At 39.5% G+C, this 24541-nt stretch overlaps 1 protein-coding gene across 2 annotated transcripts in view; it reads left to right on the top strand.

The window, feature by feature from the left end:
- The window catches only part of LOC137049210 (NACHT, LRR and PYD domains-containing protein 3-like), a 56982-nt gene that overhangs the window by 149 nt on the left and 32292 nt on the right, over positions 1-24541 (top strand). For both annotated transcript variants that reach the window (XM_067427673.1, XM_067427672.1), the window contains exons 2-3: positions 23680-23757; positions 23833-23973. In XM_067427673.1, the coding sequence (XP_067283774.1) occupies positions 23700-23757; positions 23833-23973 (199 nt within the window). In that variant the 5' untranslated portion in view covers positions 23680-23699. The remainder of the gene's footprint in view (positions 1-23679; positions 23758-23832; positions 23974-24541) is intronic.

Raw genomic sequence — 24541 nt, 5'->3', positions numbered from 1 at the left:
AAGCGGCCCAATTAAGGCTAAAACACTCGGCCGATCCTCGGCATGAATCTAGGTCCGATTGCTCTGCGAGTGCTCGGTTATAACGCGGCCCGAGTGCTCGGTTATAACGCGGCCCGAGTGCTCGGTTATAACGCGGCCCGAGTGTTCGGATATAACGCGGCCCGAGTGCTCGGTTATAACGCGGCCCGAGTGTTCGGATATAACGCGGCCCGAGTGCTCGGTTATAACGCGGCCCGAGTGTTCGGATATAACGCGGCCCGAGTGCTCGGTTATAACGCGGCCCGAGTGTTCGGATATAACGCGACCCGAGTGTTCGGATATAACGCGGCCCGAGTGCTCGGATATAACGCGGCCCGAGTGAGAGAAAGTAAAGCCCCCCTCCAAACCACTCTCAAATGTTTGGGCTGAATTAAACATTATGGATTTCCATTCATTAATACTTAAACGGCTGAGCAGCCGTTTATTATGCAAGATACACTTAAAATAAAACATCACAAGACAGTTTTCATGTTTAATGCTTTTTATTGGAGCTGCTGGAGCATACACGCTCCCATAACGTCTTTCATTTATCAAACACTGCTCACAACTCACATTTTTAATAACAGATATTAAAATATCACAACAGCATTAAAGGGTTAATTCACTCAAAAACGAAAATTATGTCATTACTTACCCTCATGTCGTTGGACACCCGTCAGACCTCCGTTCATCTTCAGACAAAGATGAAGATAGGCCTTCATTTACACCAATGTCATTTCCTCTCTCAAGACCCATAAAGGCACTAAAGACGTCGTTACAAAGCCCATCTCACTACAGCGGCTCTACAATCATTTTATGAAGCAACGAGAATATTTAGTTTTTTTGCACAGAAAAACTAACGACTATAATGTGATGGGCAGATTTCAAAACAAAGTTTCAAACCTTTATGAATCAGCATTGTGATTTATTACGCGGATAACTGCAGAAATCATGTGACATCGGCGATCTGAATTATTACACTGACAGTTCAAAACTGTTTTGAATTCCGCCCATCACTATACAAGTAGTTATTTAGTTGTTGTTTTTTTGCGCACAAAAACTATTCTCGTTGCATCAATTATTGTAGAATCACTGTAGTGAGATGGCTTTGTAACGGCTTTAGTGCCTTTTATGGGTCTTGAGAGAGGAAATGACATTGGTGTAAATGAAGGCCTATCTTCATTTGTGGCTGAAGATGAACGGAGGTCTGACGGGTGTCCATCAACATTAGGGTAAGTACTTATTGACAGAATTTTCGTTTTTGGATGAACTAACCCTTTAATGTAAAATCAAGGAGTGCCTCAATATTTTCAACTTTGAAACATTTAATTCTGGTACACCGCAGTTCTGAGTTGTCTACGTGGTCTGTCTCATCGCCCTCTGGCTTCTGCCACCATCCCTATCAGAGGCTAGCTGCAGCCACCTGGTGATGAGGAGCTCTATTTCCTTTTCGGAAGAATCTTTGGTGAGGGCATTCCGGCGGACTGCATCTGAGAAAAACATGACAGAAAAAGTGATAGCGTCGCCACGTGATGTTACTCAGCAACCACCAAAACTTAGTTTGGATGTCACCACATTGCAGTTGTCCAGCACTGACACTCACCCAGAACCACACTTTTTAAAATAAGCCCTTTGAATGCAGGCTTTCGGTTGGCCCCACTCCAATTAACGAGTCTCGCCAGTGAGGTACTCATTGTTCTTTTCAAGACCCGCCCCACGGTGTCTTTAAGAGTCATGCCTCCGACCATTCCAAGGAGAACAGTCTGAAACAAAAGACATGTAAATCATTAGTTATTTAAGGAATATAGCATGCAGGCATGTGATCCGCTAGATTTTTTTTTTTTTTAAAGGAGTAAAATCTGTCCCCGATTGTAAATCACGACGCCTGTGTGTTTGCTGTGACATTTCTAATCATCACAAACACACTGTAAAGATTTAGAGTTTTTACAGCAATACCTGAGTTTAAAGGGTTAAATCAAGCAGAAATAGCTCTCTAATGTATTAATTGCAGGTCATTATTGAATAGTGATTACGTTACACACACACACACTGACTCAGGTCCCCTGTTAGATAGTAAATCACGACGCCTGTATGTTTCTCTCTTCAACCCCCACAACCCCCCACTCACAATTTACATTTCAATAAGGGAAGACTTGAAAAACCAGTTTGTGAACCACAGGCCAATAGAGCTCAAACTACCAATGTGGCAGAACCCTTCTCATATAAACTAGAGAAGATGCTGGGATTTGCCCTGCCAAATTAAAATAAAATACAGTTTTTACAAATCGCTAGGCTCACAAACTGGGTTTTCAAGTCTTCCCTTATTAAAATGTAAATTGTTTGTGGGGGTTGTGGGATCTACTGTGTTTGTGGGCCCAGTTTACCTACAAATGAAAATTAGCCCATGATTTACTCACCCTCAGGTCATCCCAAGTGTATATGACATTCTTTTTTCAAATTAATAAAATCTGAGTTATTTAAATTTATATTTAAAAAAGTCCTGGCTCTTCCCAGCTTTAAAATGCCAGTGCCTTTTGTTGGTCCATAAAAGTGCATCTAACCATCATATAACTGATCCACACAGCTCCGGGGGTTAATAAAGGCCTTCTGAAGCAGTGCATTTGTGTAATAAAAATATCCATATTTAAACATTTATAGACTAAAATACTAGCTTTCGGTTTTCAGTGCTACACGAATCAACTTGGTTAAATTATAGAATTGTTATTAAATTCTCTTCTGCTCACAAAGGCTGCATTTATTTGATCAAAAAATACAGTAAAACACCAATATTGTGAAATTGATAAAAAATTTTTTTTAAAAATTACAATTTTAATATACTGAAATTATTTATTCCGGTGATGCAATGCTGAATTTTTAACCCGTCACATGATCTTTCAGAAATCATTACCATTTGATTTCATGCTCAAACATTTGATTATCATTGCTGAAAACAGTTTTGCTGCTTCATATTTTTGTGGAAAGGGTGATATTTTTTCAGGATTTCTTGAAAATTATAATACTTTTTTTTTTTAAGTTGAATGAACATTATTTATTGTTATTTATCAAAAATATTAAATGTATTTAATATTTATTAAATATAAATATTTTGTAAAGATTTTAAACATCTCTTTAATGCATGATGAACTGAAGTATTAATTTCTCTCCTTTTTAAGTCCATCAAATTCCAATATTAATATTAATTAGATCAATAAATCCATATTAAGGGTATTTTGCAATTTTAATCCTCATGCAGTAACCAGCATATGTGTGGACCCTCACCAACCCTTGTACTGTTTTTTTAAATATTACTGCTGTGCATTCTGATTCACGTGGGTCTTTTCTTCTGGATTAATCCAGAATTAATCACATCTCGAAGCATGAGTGAGAGTGGGGACTGATTTTAGGAATGATCTGATGCATCATTTAACTCACCAAATTCTTCTTCTCCTCTGGATTCTTTAATGTCTCTTCCAAACATTGTAGCTCCTCAATAGTTGAAACTGGGAGCTTAAAATGTGTTGGGTCTGGTGTGGTGTTTGGAATTGCTTGACTGCTGGAAATTTTTTGAAGCTGCAACAAGATGTGCAACTGCTGCTCTTTGATAGATTCAAGTTGTACTAAAATCTCCTTGGCAATTGCTGTAAAACACACGAAAAAGCAGGCAGAGCAGATTAGTAGCAAAACATTGTACATAGATATGTCAGAGTAAACTAAGAGAGATCACTTGTAGAATTCCCACCTGTTGGCACAGCCTCCCGAGAAGACCTGTTTTGCATGTCATGCACTTGTGGGGTGTTCTTAAAAAAAAAAAAAAAAAAAAAAAAAAAAATTTTTTCGATGCTTTAATCTCGTCACACATATAGAAAAGTGATTTTTTGTTTCCATAAGCTATTGAACAGATTTCTTTCCCTTCTTACTTGATAAACAGTTTGGCCTGATGAGTGACTTCTGCCAGCTGCTGCATGGGTTGGGGCTACCGGGCTGTTTGTAGTGGAGACTGGAGACCACGGTGGTGGATTAGCTGGTGTGTTGTTCACTGAAGAGGGAGAAGCCCACTGACCTAGTGAAATCCTACCTGTGGGCACAGCCCCCTCACAAGACCTGTTTTGTGTGTCATGTATTTGTGGGGTGTGCTAAAGGAAAGAAAGAAATATATTTTGTAATCTCATCATTCATATACCAAAGTATTCCTCCCCCCACCAGCTATAGAATATTCAAACTTTGGTGCCCTTCTTACTTGATAAACAGTTAGGCCCGATGACTGACTTCTGCCAGCTGTTGCATGGGTTGGGGTGTCTGCCGAGCTGTTTGCAGCTGAAGGGGAATGAACTGTGGTCTCTGAAATATGGCAAGGGGACCAAAAACCTTGACCAGCTCGCTGACTCCCTTCACCTAGAGTCGTCACAAAGGTGCAAATGGCCGTTATGTTAGTTTCACCCAGATGCTTAATACAAGATTAATGGAAACCACTGTACAGGCCTACCACCAAGAGATGGGATGCAGGGGGCTGGTGCAAGGGGGGTGTAAGATTTAGTTTTGGTTGGGGCACGAGGTGCAGCAGTCATCCCTTGCTCCTCTTCCTCCTCTTCACTGCTGCTTGCTATTCTTTTACAGCCTCTGACATTGATTATATTGGAAGGTCAGTTTGTCATTGCAGTGAATAATAACCAACTTTTTAAATGTATTAAATATAATTTATGTCAAGAGGGGGTGCATTGTAAGGCCCTCTAGCTTGCAGCCTAATTGTTTGCAAAGGTGTATTGTAACTTTTAACATGGTCATTCAAATGCTTTGAAGGAAATTATGGGCCACTCCTACCTATTCTTTCTTTTTAAGTACTCTGGCCTGTTGTCCTCATCCTCATCTGTATTTAGATCAGAGGTCAATGTGGCCTCTAGCAGCTTTGCACATGCAACCTCATAAACGTCTGTCAACACAAATGCAAATCAGGCTCATGTTTTTGGTGCAGTAAGGCTTCAATTAAATAAGTGTGGAATTGTGTAATTTGAGAATAAAGCAGTACTCTACCATGTGAATACATCACACGGACCCTGAATTGAGCCCAGTCAGCACCTGGCATCACACCATCTTTAGTTGACCTACGCAGCTTTGCAAGAGATAAAAAAGGGGGCCAGAAACTTTGGTCTCCTTTCAGCCAATTAGTATGGACAACCTCAACCTCCTTTGAGCTAACAAACTCCACAACATGATACATTCTATAAAGAAGAAGAAGAAATATAGGTCGCCAGCTATAGAACAAGAACATTAATATACAGCAACATTTATAAAAAAACAACATTAAATTAGGCATCAATTATGATCAGCAACGAATCACACATCACTAATCAGGTGAAAATCCTGCCTAACTGGTAATCAGTGGCATAACTAATAACCCAGAACAATCTCTAAAACAGTGGTTCCCAACCACGTTCCTGGAGGCCAAATGTGCACTGTTGGTGGGCCTCCAGGAATGTGGTTGGGAACCATTGCTCTTAAAAAACAACCTCAACACAACAATTAAAGGATTTGTTGACTTCAAAATGAGTTCTTATATTTTACTCAGTCCCATCTCAAATGTTTATTTCTCTTTCTTCAGTCGAAAATAAATTAAGTTTGAAGAAAACAAAAATTTTCCACACCACTGACTTATGACAACCAACATGTTGAAGTTCCAAATCAATGCGGTTTCAAAGGAAAGTTCAGAGACTCTGTGTGATCCAGATGAGGAATACATTTACATGTAAATGTAATAGGGTCTTATCTAGCAAATAATTTTTTTTTTTTTACCCTAAATTGCTCTTGCACTGCGGTTCACCACTGATTGCACAATCACGTCAAAACCATCATGCTAAACCAACAATGTCAGACTATTTTGATGTTGAAAATACTGTTTTTGGTAAAGGCTTTTTGGTAAAGGCGGCAAATAAGGTTAAAAAGTATACATTTAATTTTTCAAAATGACCGGTGGTTTGTCTAGATAAGACCCTATTCCTTATCTGGGATCGTGCAGAGCATCAGAAGCAGTCCCTTTGAAACTACATTGATCTAATAACATTTTGTTTGCCATGAAAGTCAATGAGGAGAAAAATCCTGGAATATTTTCCTAAATAAACACTTTTCAACTGAAGACAGACAGACATGAACACATTTGATGAGATGGGGGTGAGTAAAATATCATGAAATTTTCATTTTAAGTGACGTGATCCTTTAAGCTTAATGTAAATGCAACAAAGGCATTCCCACATGTTTGTCTTTGAAAGGGAGGATGACATATTTACGAAGGCCATCATTAACTTTAACACACTTCAAACTATCTGACAACTGTGAGAGAAGAAACACGTCCAAGCTAGATGAACTCAGGGGATATGTGTAGAATGGCTCAACAGCATGGAACTGATAGTACACCAAGTGCATATTACCTTCAAGCAAAATGATATTCTGAAGCAAGCCAATGTCACTACCTATTTTAATACAGTTGTCCCCCTTCGTAATTTTAACACAAAATTGATCCGTATGCAACTCTTTAAACTCCTGTATTCCTCCTCGAACACCCTGTGGTACGGGCCCACCAACATGTGCTTTCCTTAATACGGTTTCAGCATTCACATGGCCATCATGGACCCTTCTGTTATTGGTACGCTCAGACAAGCGACGGACAATCTGGGCAACAGGGAAATTTGGGCCCCTCACCATGCGCTTTACCTCTCCAAGAAAATTCTCAAAAGGGAACCCAGATATCACATCAATACATCCATGTCTCTTAACATCATCGCTCAAATGAATAAGGCCATGCAAATTGTACACCAGAAAACCATCACCATAAAGTCTGCCAAAATGTTCAACAAATGATACAAGTAGAGTCTTTGCACAGTCACATATCCCTACATCCACCTCAGGATTAGCCAGCATAAAAATAGCAACCGACAGCAGCATAAAGTTGTGGTAGACTGGAGCAGCCAGAACATCTACGAGAACAACAGGGCCTGTATACAGCAAGAACTGACGTAGCTCTGTAGCCTTCCATCTCCCTCTTTCCTCAAAAGCTCTAGGCTTTCTAGCAAACTCACATGGAATGTAATTCTTCAGTTCCTGTAGGTTCTGCGATAGTGCTTTAACCAGCTGACCAGACAAGCGAGTTGGCAAAGGCCCACTACACCACAGGTCAAACAACCGACGTACAACCCCCAGACACACCAAATGCATGTAATCGTGAGGAAAATCAAGCACCATGTCGATACCAAGTCCAGTCAGAGGAGACATTGCTACATGATGATCTTCATCCAACATTTGCCTAAAACTAGCATCTGTTCTTAAGGTGGAGTCAGTCTGTGGAAAAGTCATGCGATTTCTTATATATACACCCGGCTGTACACATTTATCACAAGCTGAATAGCCTGAATGAGTTTTAATTCCTTTAACAAAAGCCCGGGCCGGAGCATCGCACACAACAGAACAGACTCGCAGAAAAAACTGCTTTCCTTTGAACCAAAACCCGGACTGAAGACTACTCAACTCGCTTACCAGGTCCCCTAAGTACTCTGTGAGTGATTTGGGTTTGCAATCCCCTCCGAAAAGGCCAATCATGAAGGGACATTTACCTACTTCCTTCAATAAACCTAGAATGGGCCACAGCTGCTGGTTATTACTCTTAAACAATGGGAGACCGTCAAAGTTTAACTGTAACTGCAGGCAGTGCTTGCTAGGGAGTTTCATCCACACATTGTCAAGAAGGCCCATTATAGCATTCAACACACCAAAGCAGGGACGTGCACAGGATTTTTGAGGGGCAGTTGCTCTGACCTAAAAAAGGGAACCCCCCCCCCCCCCCCAACCGAAACCACCCACCCCACCCCCACCCCTCATGATCTGTCCAATTACATATTATTGTTATTGCCATTATCATTATTATTTCAATGCCCCCTAGCGGTATTTATGTTCTGCTCAGGAAAAATATAATAGGTGGGGCTATTTTTTTGCAGGGGGGTCTGGGGGTTTCTCCCCCAAGAATTTTTTTTATTTCGTAGATGTGATTTCCTGCATTTTGGTGCGTTTGAGGCCATTTTCCTTGCCTATACCAATAAAGAACTCAAACCAGTCAATATCAATAGTCTAATAAAAAAAGACAATATTAATTTAACTGCCATCAACAGTTTATGATCGTCCGTTTGTTATACCTTTCCGACAACGTTAAGTCTCACTCGACAACCGCGACAATAACCTTTTAGTGCCGCTCATGCAGGCTCAGCCAGGGCGGTTAGAAGGATTTTGGGGGCCCCAAGCAAAATGGACATGGCTAACTTTCTACAGATAAACGGGTAATGATTAAAAAATGTTTGTAAAACTTTAAGAAACCATTTTTAAAACATCTATAAACATTACATAGATAGACAGACCAAATATTCCTAACACTTTGTTAAGGGTTACTAGTTGGTTTGTAAACTGTCTATAAACATTATCTGGATGGTTATTATGAAGTTGCAACAGATGACTATAATACCTGTTAAATAGTTAATAAACAGTAACAGTAAAACATGTGGGTTGTCCTGATACTGTACTTCAAAATGCAACAGTGTAAACATTTCCACACCGAATTAAGTAACTGTTCAAGATCCATTGGTAACTTATAAAAATAATATCATATTTACATAAACTGTTTAGTATATCCCGACACTAGCACATTAAGATAAGCTATGAAAAAAATCATGTTCCTCTGCCTCTTTCTGGTTAAATAATGTTTATAATAATAGTTAATGCTATGTTAACTATTCCAGGTTATTTATGCATAGCATAAAAATAGTTAGTATAGCATGCTATGCCACTTTCATCAAAACCTATTACAAAGTTATAGCAATTTTAGGTCATTAAAAACGATAAACAGTTATTCTGGAACAGATCTGCGTCTTCCTTATCCCGTTAAAAAAAAAACATATTACAATGTAACCATATTCCATCCGTTCGAAAAAAAAAGTTGCACTAACTGTTCGTTACAAGCAGCATTTGCCGTCAGGCAGGTAACGTTAGCTAACATAAACATATTTTTGCTAGCCTACCTGCTGCAAAATTACACCATTTTTGTACAAATAAAGCTATTTTATATAGTGTAATTTATCACTTACCACTATCTTGTTTTTTCTCTTTTTTTCTTTTCTGGATTCCTAAAGCATAATTCCACTTCATGAGGAGGTTTTGTATTTTGCCGGCAGTAGAGATTGCGTGGTTGGGTGGCTGTTGTCAGCGCCGACTGAGAGGGCCCCCTTGAGGGGGATTCCGATAACAGTGTCATTGCACTTTACTGCATTGACTATCAATGGGGTGCTCAAGCAGTTTGTCGTTGCATTTTATTCTTAACCTGTCGCTGTCTTGAGGCCCCAGGCCAGCTCGGGGCCCCAAGCAATTGCTTGACTTTCACTTTCGGACGGGTACCCGAATATGGAAGTGAACGAGGCTTTGCGTTTTTTTTTTTTGTATCTAGGCCTACGTGAAATTCTGCATCCATTGTACGATTTTTTTATTTATTTTTTTCCACCTCGGAAGGGCAACGTGTGTCAAGAAGGGCATATGGGCAGTTGCCCGGGCAACCTGAGCAACCCCCCTGTGCACGTCCCTGCACCAAAGTAAAAAAAGGCACCTCCTGCTACAGGTAGGATTTTGTAGTCGGTGACTGTTTTGAGGAGAGTCCTCCCATCTCTTGGCAAATTGGGGTGGTGAAAATGTAGGATAGACAACAAGGCAGTAAGTGCAACCATGGTAATATTAAACTCTAAAGCCCAATTGACTAAATCATCAGCAAGGTCAGGTCTATGCTCAGAAGGGCCTTCTCCATCACCACAGTCACTGTCAAAGTTCCATTCATGCATCAAGTCATCACAGTTTACAACAACATCCAAGTCATGCAAGTCATCAGTCAGATCATCGTCAACAAGCTCACTTTCATTCTCAATACCCTGCAGCAAATTAGACACCGATTTAACTGCCTTACGTCTCAAATTGGATTTAAAAGAATGCATTTGATCAGCCATTCTTACCTTATAACAATTGAACAGCAAAAGCAAGATTACCTAAGGAAAAAAAAAAGATACTCATTGCTTTAGTCCATTTAAAGATATATTAATTTGAACTAAGTAGAAAATGTAAATGGAGTTAATGTCTCAATCATCAAGACTTTGTTTTTATTATTGGATGAATCTGCATTTGTGAATAAATTTAAGTCTGCGTGAAGCGCTGTGACGCATTTCTAAGTGAAACAGAATATTGACAAGAGGGTGGGTTTTTGGTTTAGTGCACCCAGCCAGCCGTCATTTCGGTAACATAGGCAGGGGCTTACCATCTTTTCAGAAGTGATGGAGACAGAATGTCTAATTGACAGATTACATTTCTCATCTCTTGCTTTTTACACACACATACATACATGTGTATGTATATATATTAATGTAACTGAACAAGGCAAATATACAAGGAAAATATAGCCCCTATCTACATTACAGTTGCTGATAGGTAAGAAGTCTTCTGCTCACCATGGGATTTAATTTAATAAAAATGCATTACAAAAGGTAAAACAATGAAATATTATCCCAATCTAAAGCAGCTGTTATCTATGTGAATATAGTTTTTTTATTGTAATTTGTTCCTGTGATCAAAGCTGAATTTTTAGCATCATTAATCAATAAGTCTTCAGTGTCAAATAACCCTTCAGAAATCATTCAAATGTGATTTTATGCTCAACAAACATGATTATCAGGGTTGAAAACAGTTGTGCTGCTTTATTTTTGTGGAAACCATGATAGTATTCAAACATTCATTATAACATTCAATAACAAATTGTATTCATCAAACACATTAAATTGATCACAAGTGGCAATTATAATACATATATTTATATTTAATACATGCTTTAATAAATGCTGTTCATTTAACTTCCTATGCAATAAAGAATCCTAAAAAATAAAATGAATCATGGTTTCCACAACATTTAGCAGCAGGACTGTTTTCAACAATGATTACCGTATAAATCATATGTTTGTTGATCATCTCATAAGAATTTATTGTGAAGGACCATGTGACACTGAAGACTTGAGTAATGTTGACAAATGCAGCTTTGATCACAGGAATAAAATACTCTTTACTATACATTCACATAGAAAACAGCCGTTTAATTAGAGATATTTCACAATATTAACTATTTTTGATTAAATAAATGCAACCTTGGTGAGCACAAGATACAATAAACATTAAAAAGGCTATTCAAATATTAATTTGTTAATAAATACCTTGAGATGGATTGAAAAAACGATATATTGTGGCAATTGGCGTTTATCAGTCATGATTATTTTTTCCTAAATATTTCTATACATACACACACTTTTATAATAATAATTGAAGAGCTCGATTGTGGTCTCAGCCTTGATAACGTGCACGTAGTTAGCCGTGATACACAACTGCACGATTAAGTCGTTTATCGAAATGAAAAGCTGCAATGTCAACGTATTAAAGCATCCAGATTTGTAGCCATGTTAATAACATTTGTAAGAAACCAAACCATTTGTAAATCCGTCAAGATTTCAGTGAGATAAGAGTTCGTACATATCACTCACCTTGCATCAGGTTCACAGAGGTAACAGTTACACAGGTACAGAGCCCGACAGCTTGCCTGTGACAAAATGGCCGCCGGTGATGACGATGGTGACTTAGCCATTATTATGGATATCTATGGTTCAGATCGCCTCTACGTAAATACACTTGCCCGTGTAACAGACGTAGGCAAGTAAGAAAGATGCGAGTAAGGACGGTGAGCGTGTTGGCTGCGTGTAGTGTCCGTTTTTATTTCGGCTCCCATTAGTTTGTCCGTGTGACCCACGCGGATAGGCGTGCATGCTAATATAGAAGTGAAGACTATTTTTCACGCGAAAGCGTTTGGAAGCGTTTCCAAGGCAAAATAAAAGTTTAGATGTCATATTGACACGAATACATATTAATAAATGACATTTACATTGAAAGTTTTTAGGTTAACAAATAACATGTTTTACTTAAAGTGCGGGGGACACGCCCATGGGTACGCTGTTCATGCTCAGCTGACGCCCGTGATGTGAAACACGAGCATAAGAAACTCGTGGTCATTTAGGATTTTTTTAACGATGCAGATCTACCACAAATGTGCGACGAATTCTTTGCTAAGCATCTAAGAAACCAGCTGACAGCCAAGCTAGTCAATGTTTCCTGCATACATGTTAACGTTAGTTAGCTTCGTTCGCAACACTTTCATATTATCCCAGCTTGCACTAAAGTTACTTTTTTTTCCATTTCATCTGGAGGGAAGCATTATTTCACGAGTCATGTGCAAATCACGAGTCATAATTATGTCGTAAGTTACACAAATAAAGTTTAAACGCATGATAATGACCTCAGCAACGTAACTTTAGTGAGGGAACTCGATTGAAACCATACTTTGCGTGAAAATGTTGACTTTTTAAGGAACTGGAACACAAGACTTAACTTACCTCAAGTTCACCGTAATGGCGCAGGATCAAAAGGGGATGAGATGTGTTGGCTTTTATATCACCCAACGTGCGTGCTCACGTCACTCCAGTGATGACGAGCGCGTATGTGACGCTTGCTGCAGTAACGGTTGAAATCGGCTTCATTCTGCTAAAAATGTTCTGAGCCGAGTGTACCGAGTTTAACAGACTTGCTGGTAATTTTTTTTTTAATTGGACAGTAACATGAATTGCTGACTATATTGATAACAAGACGTTTAACACACAAGAGTACAAATCCTGTAATTATAGTCACGAATTATAGTCTATCATCACATCTAAAAATTATTTTGGCCGGTAGAAAAATATTTTTTTTTTACATCTTAAAAATTATTTTGGGCAGCAGAAAAATATTTTGGCCAGCATGTTTCCCATCATTGTTAGACTAGACAAAATTAAGTTGCCTGTCTGCAGATGGCAAAATGAATTGGCCCAAATGCGGTTGCCATGACTCAGCCGATGCCGCGACTCAGCCGACAGCGCCGCAGGTTTTACGGAAGCGGCCCGATCCTAATTGCTAGCTGGGGTGTCATTGGTGCTTCTGAGACTTTAATGCTGTGCTGAAGTGATTTTGGTGATTTTATTTAAACCTCTTTATGTAATGATCTGACAGATGATCAAGTGTGTGTTTGTAAGTGAATCACTGAAGGCTGCACAAATCAGTTTTTTTAAATCATATTACTGTGTGTCACGTTATGGTTGAAGTAATAAAACACATGATGAAGAACTCAAACAAAGAGAGAGCAACACAACCAGGTAAAGATGATGTAGAACATTGACCAGAGGAAACTAAACATCAGAATGAGCTTTATTTGCTAAGTGTGCGCAAACACACAAGGGATTTGGGTAACACATTAGAAAAATTATCCATCATTAGTTAGTAACGGTGCAGGAAGTAATGCAGGACAAATGAGTAATACTACAATAACACTTCAGCTACTACTATTGAGTATATTACTACTAACGTTCTACTGTAACGTCTGCCTGAGTGAGGAGGAAAGAAGCTATTTTCATGCCAAGATGTTGCATGTGCACAGAGATCTGTAAGGTCTGTCTGAGTGAGTAGGGAAGTGCAGGGGGTTTCTCCTGAAACTGAAGGGGCTGAAAGGACAACGCCCCCCAGATGAAGAGAGGGAAGGAGGAGTCATGGCTGGGCTAAATGGTTGATGGGCTGAGGTGAAATGTTTCCTGCTTTCTGGAAACCCATCCAGCTGTAAACTCGTGTGTGTGTGTGTGGGCATGTTTTTGTAAAATATATGGACACAAATGTGTATAATGACATGGGTATGACAAGTATTACAAGAGGGTGAAATATGAGGACATTACCCATGTCCCCACTTTTCAAAAGGCTTATAACTCATACAGGATGAGTTTTTTCAGAAAGTAAAAATGCAAAAAAAAAAAAAAAAAAAAAAAATCCTGTGATAGGTAGGTTTAGGGGCAGGGTAAGGGGATAGAAAATATGGTTTGTACAGTATAAAAACCATTATGCCTATGGAATGTCCCCACATTTCACAAAAACAAAAGTGTGTGTGTGTGTGCATACGTGTGTTTTTTTTAAATGGTCCTGCTTAAACTGGTTTTAAAGATGAACATATTTTTGCAGTTGTTTCAAATGATTAACTTTAATAAAGTAAATACTAATATCAGAAGCAGATTTTTTTAGTAAGAACATATTCATGCATTCATTCTACACATTCGTTCCATTTTACTGTCCATCATGTTTCACATACAATGAAAAACTGCAAAACCGTTCAAATGCTTTTTCTCTGCAGTACTTCAGAAGTCCACTGATGTCATATTTCATTCAGTCTATGAAATCAGTTTGATTACACTGGACCATCCTTAGTAGACAACAGATGAACACTTGTACACTACACTTTAGTGTTAAACAGCAATTATTCATTGTAAAAGTAACTTATAGATCTATTTTGAATAGTGTTGGCATCTCTGTTCTGTGAACTCTTGAAGTACTGATAACACAGTGGAGTTTGACTCTGCACTGCCATCTACTGATGAGTCCAACAAAATCAAAGCAACTCTGTCATGTAATAGCCATGTAATCAGCCGTGTAATAAGCGGGGTAATGTACACCCAGCCAGTTGTTATCGCAGAATAAACCCCCTCAGAGTTACGCAATACCTGTCCGCGTCGTGTTGGCATCCTGATCACTCTGTCAGGGTTTATTCTGTGATAATAACCGGCTGGGTGTACATTATCCCTTACATATCCTGGCCAGACTACTGTTGACAGTGATATAAGTATTTGAAATTAACATGCTTTCTTAATGTCTAGTGACATATCAAGGCCATTTTATGATTAATTGAAATACATTTCTTACATACAGTTCCTTTAATGTACTTTATTTATCTGAAAAAGTGCTGAGCTCAAAACGATATACTATAAAGATAAATAGATATAAGTATATTTGATTGTGTTAAAGTTTTTTCTGACATTACTTTTCTGAAACAGCATAACTGCAGAAGCTCAGAGGTGTTTATCTGAGTTAAAGTAACATGATAAGACATGATTCAGAAACATAAAGCTGCTTTCTGGAAACCCCTCCAGCTGAAAACCATCAAACCGGTTTCCTTTGTTTCCCAGAAATGGCCCTGGTTCAGAAGATGAACATATTTCTGCAGTAGTTAGAAAATCACCAAAATCATTCATCTTCCCTCATAAATAAAGTAAATAGAAAAATCGAAATCTGTAAGAATATATTCATGGATCATTTCTTGGTCCCATACAGAAATGTAATATATGTACACATACAAAATATACATATATTAAATATATTCACATAGAAAGTGAATTCCCCGAAGGGTGGATTTTATTTGTGAAGTGGATGATAAAGGTGAAAGTGCGGCGTGAAGAGTGCTCGGTGCTCGACGTGTTTCTCTCTCTCTCTCTCCCTCTTTAGTGCTCGCGGTGATGTGGGTCCATGCTCCTACTTCCGTGGTGGGGGCTGGCCGTCACACGCTGCTTTCTAGGGGTAAACGGAGACAACAGTTAGCAGAGTTCTGGAGACATCTCTCACCTCTCTGGTTGTTTGTCGGCTCTATGAAGCCGCCTGCTGATCATCTGCAGGTGTGATGGCTCAGCTCGTGATGAGCATGTGCAGGTGTGACTGCCTTGTTCCCAGATCGACGCTGATGAGCACTCGGGACACTTGTCACAATATATATATATATATCGTTGCTGTCCGATGAAAACCACGTATGTACATTTTGCCGATTTTGAGATTTTTCAACGGATTGAATGTCCAGATTCATTTCCGTATATAGGGTGCTTCCCATATCTAAATGACCAATGAAAAGTTGTGAAATCATGTCATCTGATTTTCACGTATATCCATTTGGTGTCAAAGCTGTCAATCACGCCGCGTATCTCCCACCCTGTGGAAGCATCTCGCCGGTCTCCTAAAGTTTCATCGAAGCTCAGCACTGGACAGCCGAATAACTACGATAGGGCCGTTATTGAGGCGATTGCGAGGGTCAATCAACAATGAGGAGGAAGGTTTAGTAGGAAAATAGAATTGAGTCAGCCAAACAATTAAGTCTACATTGTATTTATTACTGAAATGTAGGGCTGCTCCGATCACGATCGGCCGGTCGTTAATGCGCATCTCGTCAGTAAAGCCGGTTCTCTAATCAGCGCTAAATTCCCTCAGGTGTGTGATTTCACATAGAGCAACTGTTACTACACAGAGCCGTTGTTAACTTAGAAGATGCGCAAATAAACGCTGAAAATGAAGTGGATTTAAAGGTCCCCAGAACGTCCCCTAAATGGCCTCCGCGAACGTCCCCCGGACGTCCATGTGTAGGGTCCTCTTGACGTCCCGCGGACGTCCTCAAAGACGTCCTCCGGACATTCACGGGGACGTTCACAGGACGTCAAGCGGCCATTCAGGACGTTTATGGGACTTTCTATTTACCAGCGTTTTATTCGATTTTATTTTGCATTTCGGGAAACCAAAGTAAACAGACACGTAGGAATTGTAACGAACAAAATATATTTATTTTATTTGAACAACTGTAAAGGTGATATGCTCTTTCCATGGGTGTTCGTGTGTGTAAACCATGGTGTAAGCGCAGGCAGCTGTGTGTGCGCGCACACGCGCGTCTCTGGTCGTCAGCTGTGGGGTAACGTTAGTCCGATGGCAATTCTTCTCGTTGGCTTCTAACCTAAAACAACAAAATGAACACATTCAGTAGTGTTATTATCTTATATGAGTAATACTAGAAGTGTCATCGTTTGTCCATTGAAAAAAAACTTGATTCCGTTACCATGGTCCAGGATAACATCAGGCCGTCCCAATTTAGGCTTTTGTCTTTTGCCTCAGTGTGTATTTACTTTGGAAAGTTCGATATTTAAGCCCTATATTTGTCAATATCAGATAAAGTTGTCTCATTTCAGTTTTAAAAAGTGTTAGCATAACTTAACGTTAACGGTTTGCAGCTGTAACGTTAACTTACTACACGAAGGAAACCTTTTAAAATGTGAAATTGTCATATTTTAAACTTTACAAGATTAACAATTGTTATGATAGCTAAAATGTCTACTAATCTAAAATTATAAATACCTTTTTCGACGACGAAAGAGAACTAAAAGCCGCTTCTAAGCTGAGGAAATCCGGCAGGACCCTCTCTCTCTCTCTACGCAGCTAAACGTTGCCATGGATACGTGCTGCGCGTACCTCAAACAATGACGTCACACGGTTAGGCGACTCTTGCTTGCATCTCCCAGTGCAGGCTATATTTCACTTTTTTCTTCGTGTGTGTGTGTGTGTGTGTGTGTGTGTGTGTGTGTGTGTGTGTGTACATGTTTTTCTAGCCTGCTGGGGACTTCAACCTGAATGCACACAGACTCAAGGGGACTCGTGTCACTGTGGGGACTTAAATTGAGGTCCCCATGGGTACAAAAGCTTATAAATCATACATAATGAGTTATTTTGAAAATGTAAAAATGCAGTAAGTTTCCTGTGATGGGTGGGTTTAGGGGCAGGGGCAGTGTAGGGGGACAGAATATATGGTTTGTACAGCATAAAAACCATTACATCTATGGTGAGTCCCCAGAAAGATAGCGCACCAGACGTGTGTGTGTGTGTGTGTGTGTTATTTAAGCTGAATTAAAAGTCTTAAATGCAGTTATTACAATATTTTTCTTAAAATAGCCTTTCTTTGAATAAAACCAATCGCCTTCATCTGACTAACAATCTGACAAGTAAATGGGTAGGAAAATGTTATTTTTCTTACCTGTGTTATTTCCACCTTCTTTCCAGGAATGTGCTTTTTCATTCTTCACGTTTTCATTGAATGCATTCATCAGTTGAAGTCGATTCAGATCCGGAGATTCAACCTTAATTTTTCTCATGCATGTGAAATACATAAATTGTAGCCTATGTCCTATTAATATTATTGAAGGGTATTGTATTTATATGTTTAAATTATAAAACAAACTCGTGATTTGAAGACGTCTTTCATTAGTGATATTGATAAGTTAGTCACACGAAAGTTATTTGCAATAGCTATTTAGATCATATTTTATAGGCCTTGTTTATTTGCAATATATTGTCAATCTACAAAAAAAAACATTTTTTGCAAACACTTTCCATTATCACATTTTAAGGAATAACTAAATCCCCTTTTAAAATACAATATGGGTTTATTTTAGTACAATTTTCCGTTTGTCTGAGTTACAAAGTGTCAGGCTGTTGTTGATAAAAGGCAGATTTTGGGTGGCTGGATTTTGCAAGTGTTGTTATGGAAATGGCATGGCATTGAGGGACGAAATAGGGAAGTTCGCGAACTGGCCTGAACAAAATGTCCTCGGAACGTCCGACAGCGAACGTTCCACCGCGGACCAAATGCGGACGTCCCCCGAAAGTCCGCGAGCGAACGTTCCACCGCGGACCAAATGCGGACGTCCCCCGAAAGTCCGCGAGCGAACGTTCCACCGCGGACCAAATGCGGACGTCCCCCGAAAGTCCGCGAGCGAACGTTACAAAGCGGACCAAATGCGGACGTCCGCCGAACGTCCGTCAGCGAACGTTACAATCCGGACCTACTGCGGACCTAAACGGACGTTCGCAACGTCCGGGGGACGTCCCCTGTTTGCTGGGAGGAGCCCTACTGAAATGTTAACTAGGTTTTCTCTCTGTCATTCTTAGATTCACTTGAAATTGACGGTTCTCAGACAGCTGCCAATGAGGGTAGGTAGGCTACTTTAGGCTTAAATTATTTTCTTGGCCGTTCTAATTAATTATCGGAAGAACACGTATCGACCACCGTTACTGTAAAATATGCACGTATGTCCATTTAAACTCAATTTTGGTCAAATGTGGATTATATAATTACACTGGCAAGAACATGGTTACATGTAAAGATGCCATACCAAGTATGACAACGCTACATTGAACTGCTTTTGAAATACGGTGTTTTTTTCACTTCCTGAAAAGTAACCGTTTTGGACATAGGTGAGTTTCATCGGGCAGCGACGAGATATATATATATATATATATATATATATATATATATATATATATATATGTCACAGACATGTCAGGCTCCCACGTCACGAACTCACAGCGCACACCCTCACCTGAGTATTAATCACGAACACCTGCAGCCCAACACCACCCCAATCACCAGCAGCACAAAAGACACACACACGCTCACAGAAGCAGTTAGTACCTTCTCTTGATGAGACCGGACAGTAACTGTTTACCTTAAGGACTCCCTCGAAGATAACTGCCTATCTCCAGCGTCTCTTGTCAAGTCTCCTAGTGTTCCAGCGTCCAGCGTGTGTGTGTCCCTAGTACTCCAGCGTTCCCCTCCAGCGATTCTCCTCGACACCCGAAGCCTACCCAGATCATCACCATCACATTCCACCTGCACTTTACCCCGCCCACCTACATCATTGACACCCTCAAGCGAGAGGGTAAGACACAGAAATAAATTTCTGAATGAATAGGCTGTTCCCAGAGTGCTGTATCAAGGCACCTCAGTGGGAAGTCTGTGGGAAAGAAAAAGTGTGGCAAAAAACACTGCACAACGAGAAGAGGTGACCAGACCCTGAGGAAGATTGTGGAGAAGGACCGATTCCACACCTTGGGGGACCTGCGGAAGCAGTGGACTGAGTCTGGAGTAGAAACATCCAGAGCTACAGGTGTCGCATTCCCCAGGTCAAGCTTTTGAACCAGAAACAGCGGCAGAAGCACCTGACCTGGGCTACAGAGAAGCAGCACTGGACTGTTGCTCAAATTTTGCATGTCATTCGGAAATCAAGGTGCCAGAGTCTGGAGGAAGACTGGGGAGAAGGAAATGCCAAAATGCCTGAAGTCCAGTGTCAAGTACCCACAGTCAGTGATGGTCTGGGGTGCAATGTCAGCTGCTGGTGTTGGTCCACTGTGTTTTATCAAGGGCAGGGTTGATGCAGCTAGCTATCAGGAGATTTTGTAGCACTTCATGCTAAAAAGCTTTATGGAGCTTTATCTATCTATCTATCTATCTATCTATCTATCTATCTATCTATCTATCTATCTATCTATCTATCTATCTATCTATCTATCTATCTATCTATCTATCTATCTATCTATCTATCTATCTATCTATCTATCTATCTATCTATCTATCTATCTATCTATCTATCTATCTATATCTGCCCATATATAAAACCTATTAGAAAATGGAACAATTTCATATGTTGACATATACATATGTACATATACATAAATATAAAGATACATTTATATGGGCTAGTTTTATATGTCTTATATATATGATATATTTCTTTGTATAAATGCTCATTATACAAATTACACATATGCATAGCATATTGCTTGCATACATATATATATATATATATATATATATATATATATATATATATATATATATATATATATATATATATCCATAATATGTTTTTATATAGTCTTAGTATATATTTTACAAATAAAATTAAAAATATAGTGTAACAGTCCCCCTAGGAACAACCTAGAGAGACAAACTACAAGAAAAATTTGAACTGCAAAGAAAATGACTATCCTTGCATTCAAAGATAAAGAGCATATAAACAATTCAACATAAACCCCAAAACACAAATAGAGATAGACTTGTTAAAAGTTAAAGCTGTTCAAACAAGGAAAAAATAAGCATGACAAATGTTTGTATGTATGTTGTTTAAATAAATTGGCCTATATAAATTAAACATATATTGGTCACATATATAGTCATAACATACAATATTATATAAACAATAATCATATGCATAGTATTAATATATGTCAATATACTCATTTAATATGGTAGGTAGGCATTGCCATCATTTAATATGGTAGGTAGGCATTGCACTTGCTGCAAAGTGTGTTGGTGTAGCCTTTGCCACAGTGTCTGGAGCATCCATCTTCTGACAAAAACTTTCAGAAATACTCCAGTGGTGTATTAAAGGGGTCATATAATGGTACATGCACTTTTACAAGTTGATTATACAGCAATGTGTGTTGGTAGTGACTGTACACAACCATCCTATAATGATAAAAATACATCAAGTGTTTTTTTTTTTTTATCTCCTTACATGTTTTCACCTGTCTGAAATCAAGCCGTTCGATGTGTGACATCACACGATCGGACACCCCTCCCACGACTGTTGATTGACAAGCAGTTTCAGCTCAGACCCGCCATGGAGCAGAATGGCGTCTAAGCGATTGTAGTGTTCTGTTCTTGGGTGTAATAATGAACACAGCAGTCATTTTGATGTTGTTATATCTGAAATATCGAATTTATTGCATTGTCAAATTTTCTCCTGTTGTCTAAGCAACGCTTCACACACTCACAAAGCCCCCACAGAACAAAAGGGCAGGGTGAGAAAAGCTCATTAGCATAAAAGGCACATGCACAAAAACGGCTTGCTGAAAACAGAGCTGTTTTTCACCAGGTTAAATTAGTGATTTCTTAGAATACTAAATACAATTTTTAATCAAAGTATATTACAAAGTTTTAATTTAGACACTAAATAATCATATTAACTTGTACAAAAATGGCATTATATGACCCCTTTAAGGGAGATGGCATCATTAATAATATGACTTGAAAAATCAGTGTTTGGACAGATGAAATCCTTTATCAGCCATTGAGACCTGTCTCAGGGCATGGTGTGTGTTCTTGAGTGACTTGATTTTGTTGGCATGATGTCCACATAATCATCGAATGGTCAATGGGTTGTTTATTTAAATTTTCTAGTTCACAGGTATCTCCTCATTCATCTTCTTAATTTTTAAAAATCACTGTTTTAAAATCCATTTTAAATACATTGACATCATACACTTTGTAGATAATACAGCCTTCGCTGGATGGTGGCATTCTGAAATGAAAAACAAAAAACACTGGTTATTTTCCATATCCCAATGATATTTACACATTACACAGCTTATTGTGCCCTCTACTATCAGGCTAATAGCACTATTACCCCCCACATTCCTTAACATTATCACCTGTCCCTCATGCAGGAAGCAGATAATTGGGCAAACAAAATCCATAAAAGAAAACAGCTCGGCCTATAACCCTTGTTCCCCTTAGAAGGGAACGAGCACTGAGTTGGAACGATGAATTTGGGGATGCTCCTTAGCAACAGTATATCTGAAGTCTGAATGAAACTATTCCAATCCTGATTGGTGTTGCGTTATGACATAGATGTGATGGCATACCCGAAAGCTATATAGGGGAGGCCGCGCATAGTAGTGGTAATTATCGCGATGAAGCAAGCGCTCCAGGCAAATCGAGGTGTGGTGACGAGACACAGTGCTCGTTTCCTTCTCAGGGAACAATAATAATAATAATTTGTTACATTTATATAGCGCTTTTCTAGGCACTCAATGTGCTTTACATAGAAGGGGGAATCTCCTCAACCACCACCAATGTGCAGCATCCACCTAGATGATGCGACGGCAGCCATATTGCGCCAGAACGCCCACTACACACCAGCTGATTGGTGGAGAGGAGACAGAGTGATGAAGCCAATCAGGATATGGGGAATATTAGGAGGCCATAATGGACAGGGGCCAGTGGGCAAAAAAACAAGGGTTTTAGAAATAACCCGAGCCGTTCCCTTACGAGGGAACTTCACACTGCGTCGGAACGACGAATTTGGGGAACGAGTACCAACTAGGCTACAGCGAGGGTTACGCCTGCCCCATTGTGAAGCTGGAAACCAGGCACAACTATCACTGGAGCACCCTAGCACCGGGCGTCGCAGGGAGGTGTAAGCTACAGAAAGGTGTGCGGGGTATCCAACCCAAACGCCTCGCAGATATCCTTTGGGACTCCAGAAAGGAGTGCCACCGATGAGGCCATGCCCCTAGTGGAATGAGCTCTCACAGCTATAACTGAAGGCGAGTTGCGCACCTGATAAGCCATGGCTATAGCCTGGACAATCGAGATGCTGATTGTCGAGGTAGACGCAGGCAGCCCTTTCTTGGGTGAACGAAAACACACTAACAGCTGATCTGACCTCCTCCACTGCACTGACCTTTCCAGATATATTCCCAAGTAGGGGTGTAACGATTCGTTTTAACAACGATTCGATTCGGTTGAAATAAAACTGTCACACTGATTAAAATTTTTGGCTAAAAAGTTACTGAATTGATTTCAAGTCACTGAATCGTTTCGGATCATATCGTTCTAAATGAACCAATATCGTCCTTAAATTGTATCGACAACCTCAAAACGTGATACGAATCGTTAAACGAATCGTTACACTCCTATTCTCAAGGCATAGCAGGAAGAGCCCCCCTTTTTCCGCCGTCACATGAGGCGGGGGATGAAAAGACCTGAAGCACTAAACACCTGACCACGTTAGATAGCACCTTAGGCACATAGCAGTTTTAACTGGTTTTGAGAATGGCACACTTGGCATTGCATGAGAATCTCAGGTGAGAGTGTCTGTAGAGAGTGTCATGCTTGATGAGAGTAACAAAAGGAAAGGTTGTACATGAGACTACATGAGATCTTTTGACATACAATAATACATCTGTACATAGACATTTAATAACTTGTCATGTAGTTTATAATAATTTATTTTTATAAAGTGTCTGATAACAACAAAGCTAAAGCGTTTTATTCATGTCCATCAGCGGTGAGTCAGTGAAGGACGATGGCATCTGCAGATCAGCATCGTGACACACTAGATGAGCTGGAAGAAGACAAGAAAGGTAATGAAGGAAAGAATATCAGTAATGTTAAAGTTGTCATTTAGTAAATGGGATTAATCTCTGACTCTGTTCCAGTAGAGATAAGCAGCAGGGCTCACACTGGAGTTGGTGTTGATGTGAATGCTCAGACGGGAGCAGCTGTAAATGCTCCTGTACTCGCTGGAAACATCATCAAAGGCCCAGTGATACAAAACTTCTACAACATTGCAGGACACGGTACTATCACTATAGCTCTGCTTCAGTGTAATGTAACAAATAATAATACTTTGTTAGAGTACTTGAGTTTTTTTTGGGAGAATCTGTACTTTACTTGAGTTTTTATATTTCTGTCAACTTTTACTCCGATTAATTTCCTCAAAGCATATTTGTTACTTTTAACAGATTTAAATCAGACAAAACAACAGTGTGCTATACACTACAGTACATGTTTTGTTTCTGACGTGCTCCAATTGTTTAGTTAGGTTTGATTATCTGACGTGCTCCATTGTTTAATTAGGTTTAATTATCTGAATGCGCTCCTCCCGAAATTTGTTAATAAAACATCACTTATACTTCCTGTTCTGTTCAGTTCTCGTCGGTTACTGTTTGTGTGAACGTGGTTGTGAACCTTCTGAGTTTGATATTTTGATTAGAGACTGTGCGTCTATCACCATTTCCTTCGTCATGCGGTTTCTAACCTGTGACAGTTTTCCTATCACTATAAAATAATTAATGTATTGACTAGACACTGCATTAATGCCGTTGAGACTGAGAGGATGCTGACATTAGTACCTGAAGCTGTTAA

Source organism: Pseudorasbora parva, chromosome 20 (genome assembly GCF_024679245.1).
Source record: "Pseudorasbora parva isolate DD20220531a chromosome 20, ASM2467924v1, whole genome shotgun sequence".
NCBI classification, from domain to species: domain Eukaryota; kingdom Metazoa; phylum Chordata; class Actinopteri; order Cypriniformes; family Gobionidae; genus Pseudorasbora; species Pseudorasbora parva.
This window is presented reverse-complemented; position numbering and strand designations above follow the sequence as displayed.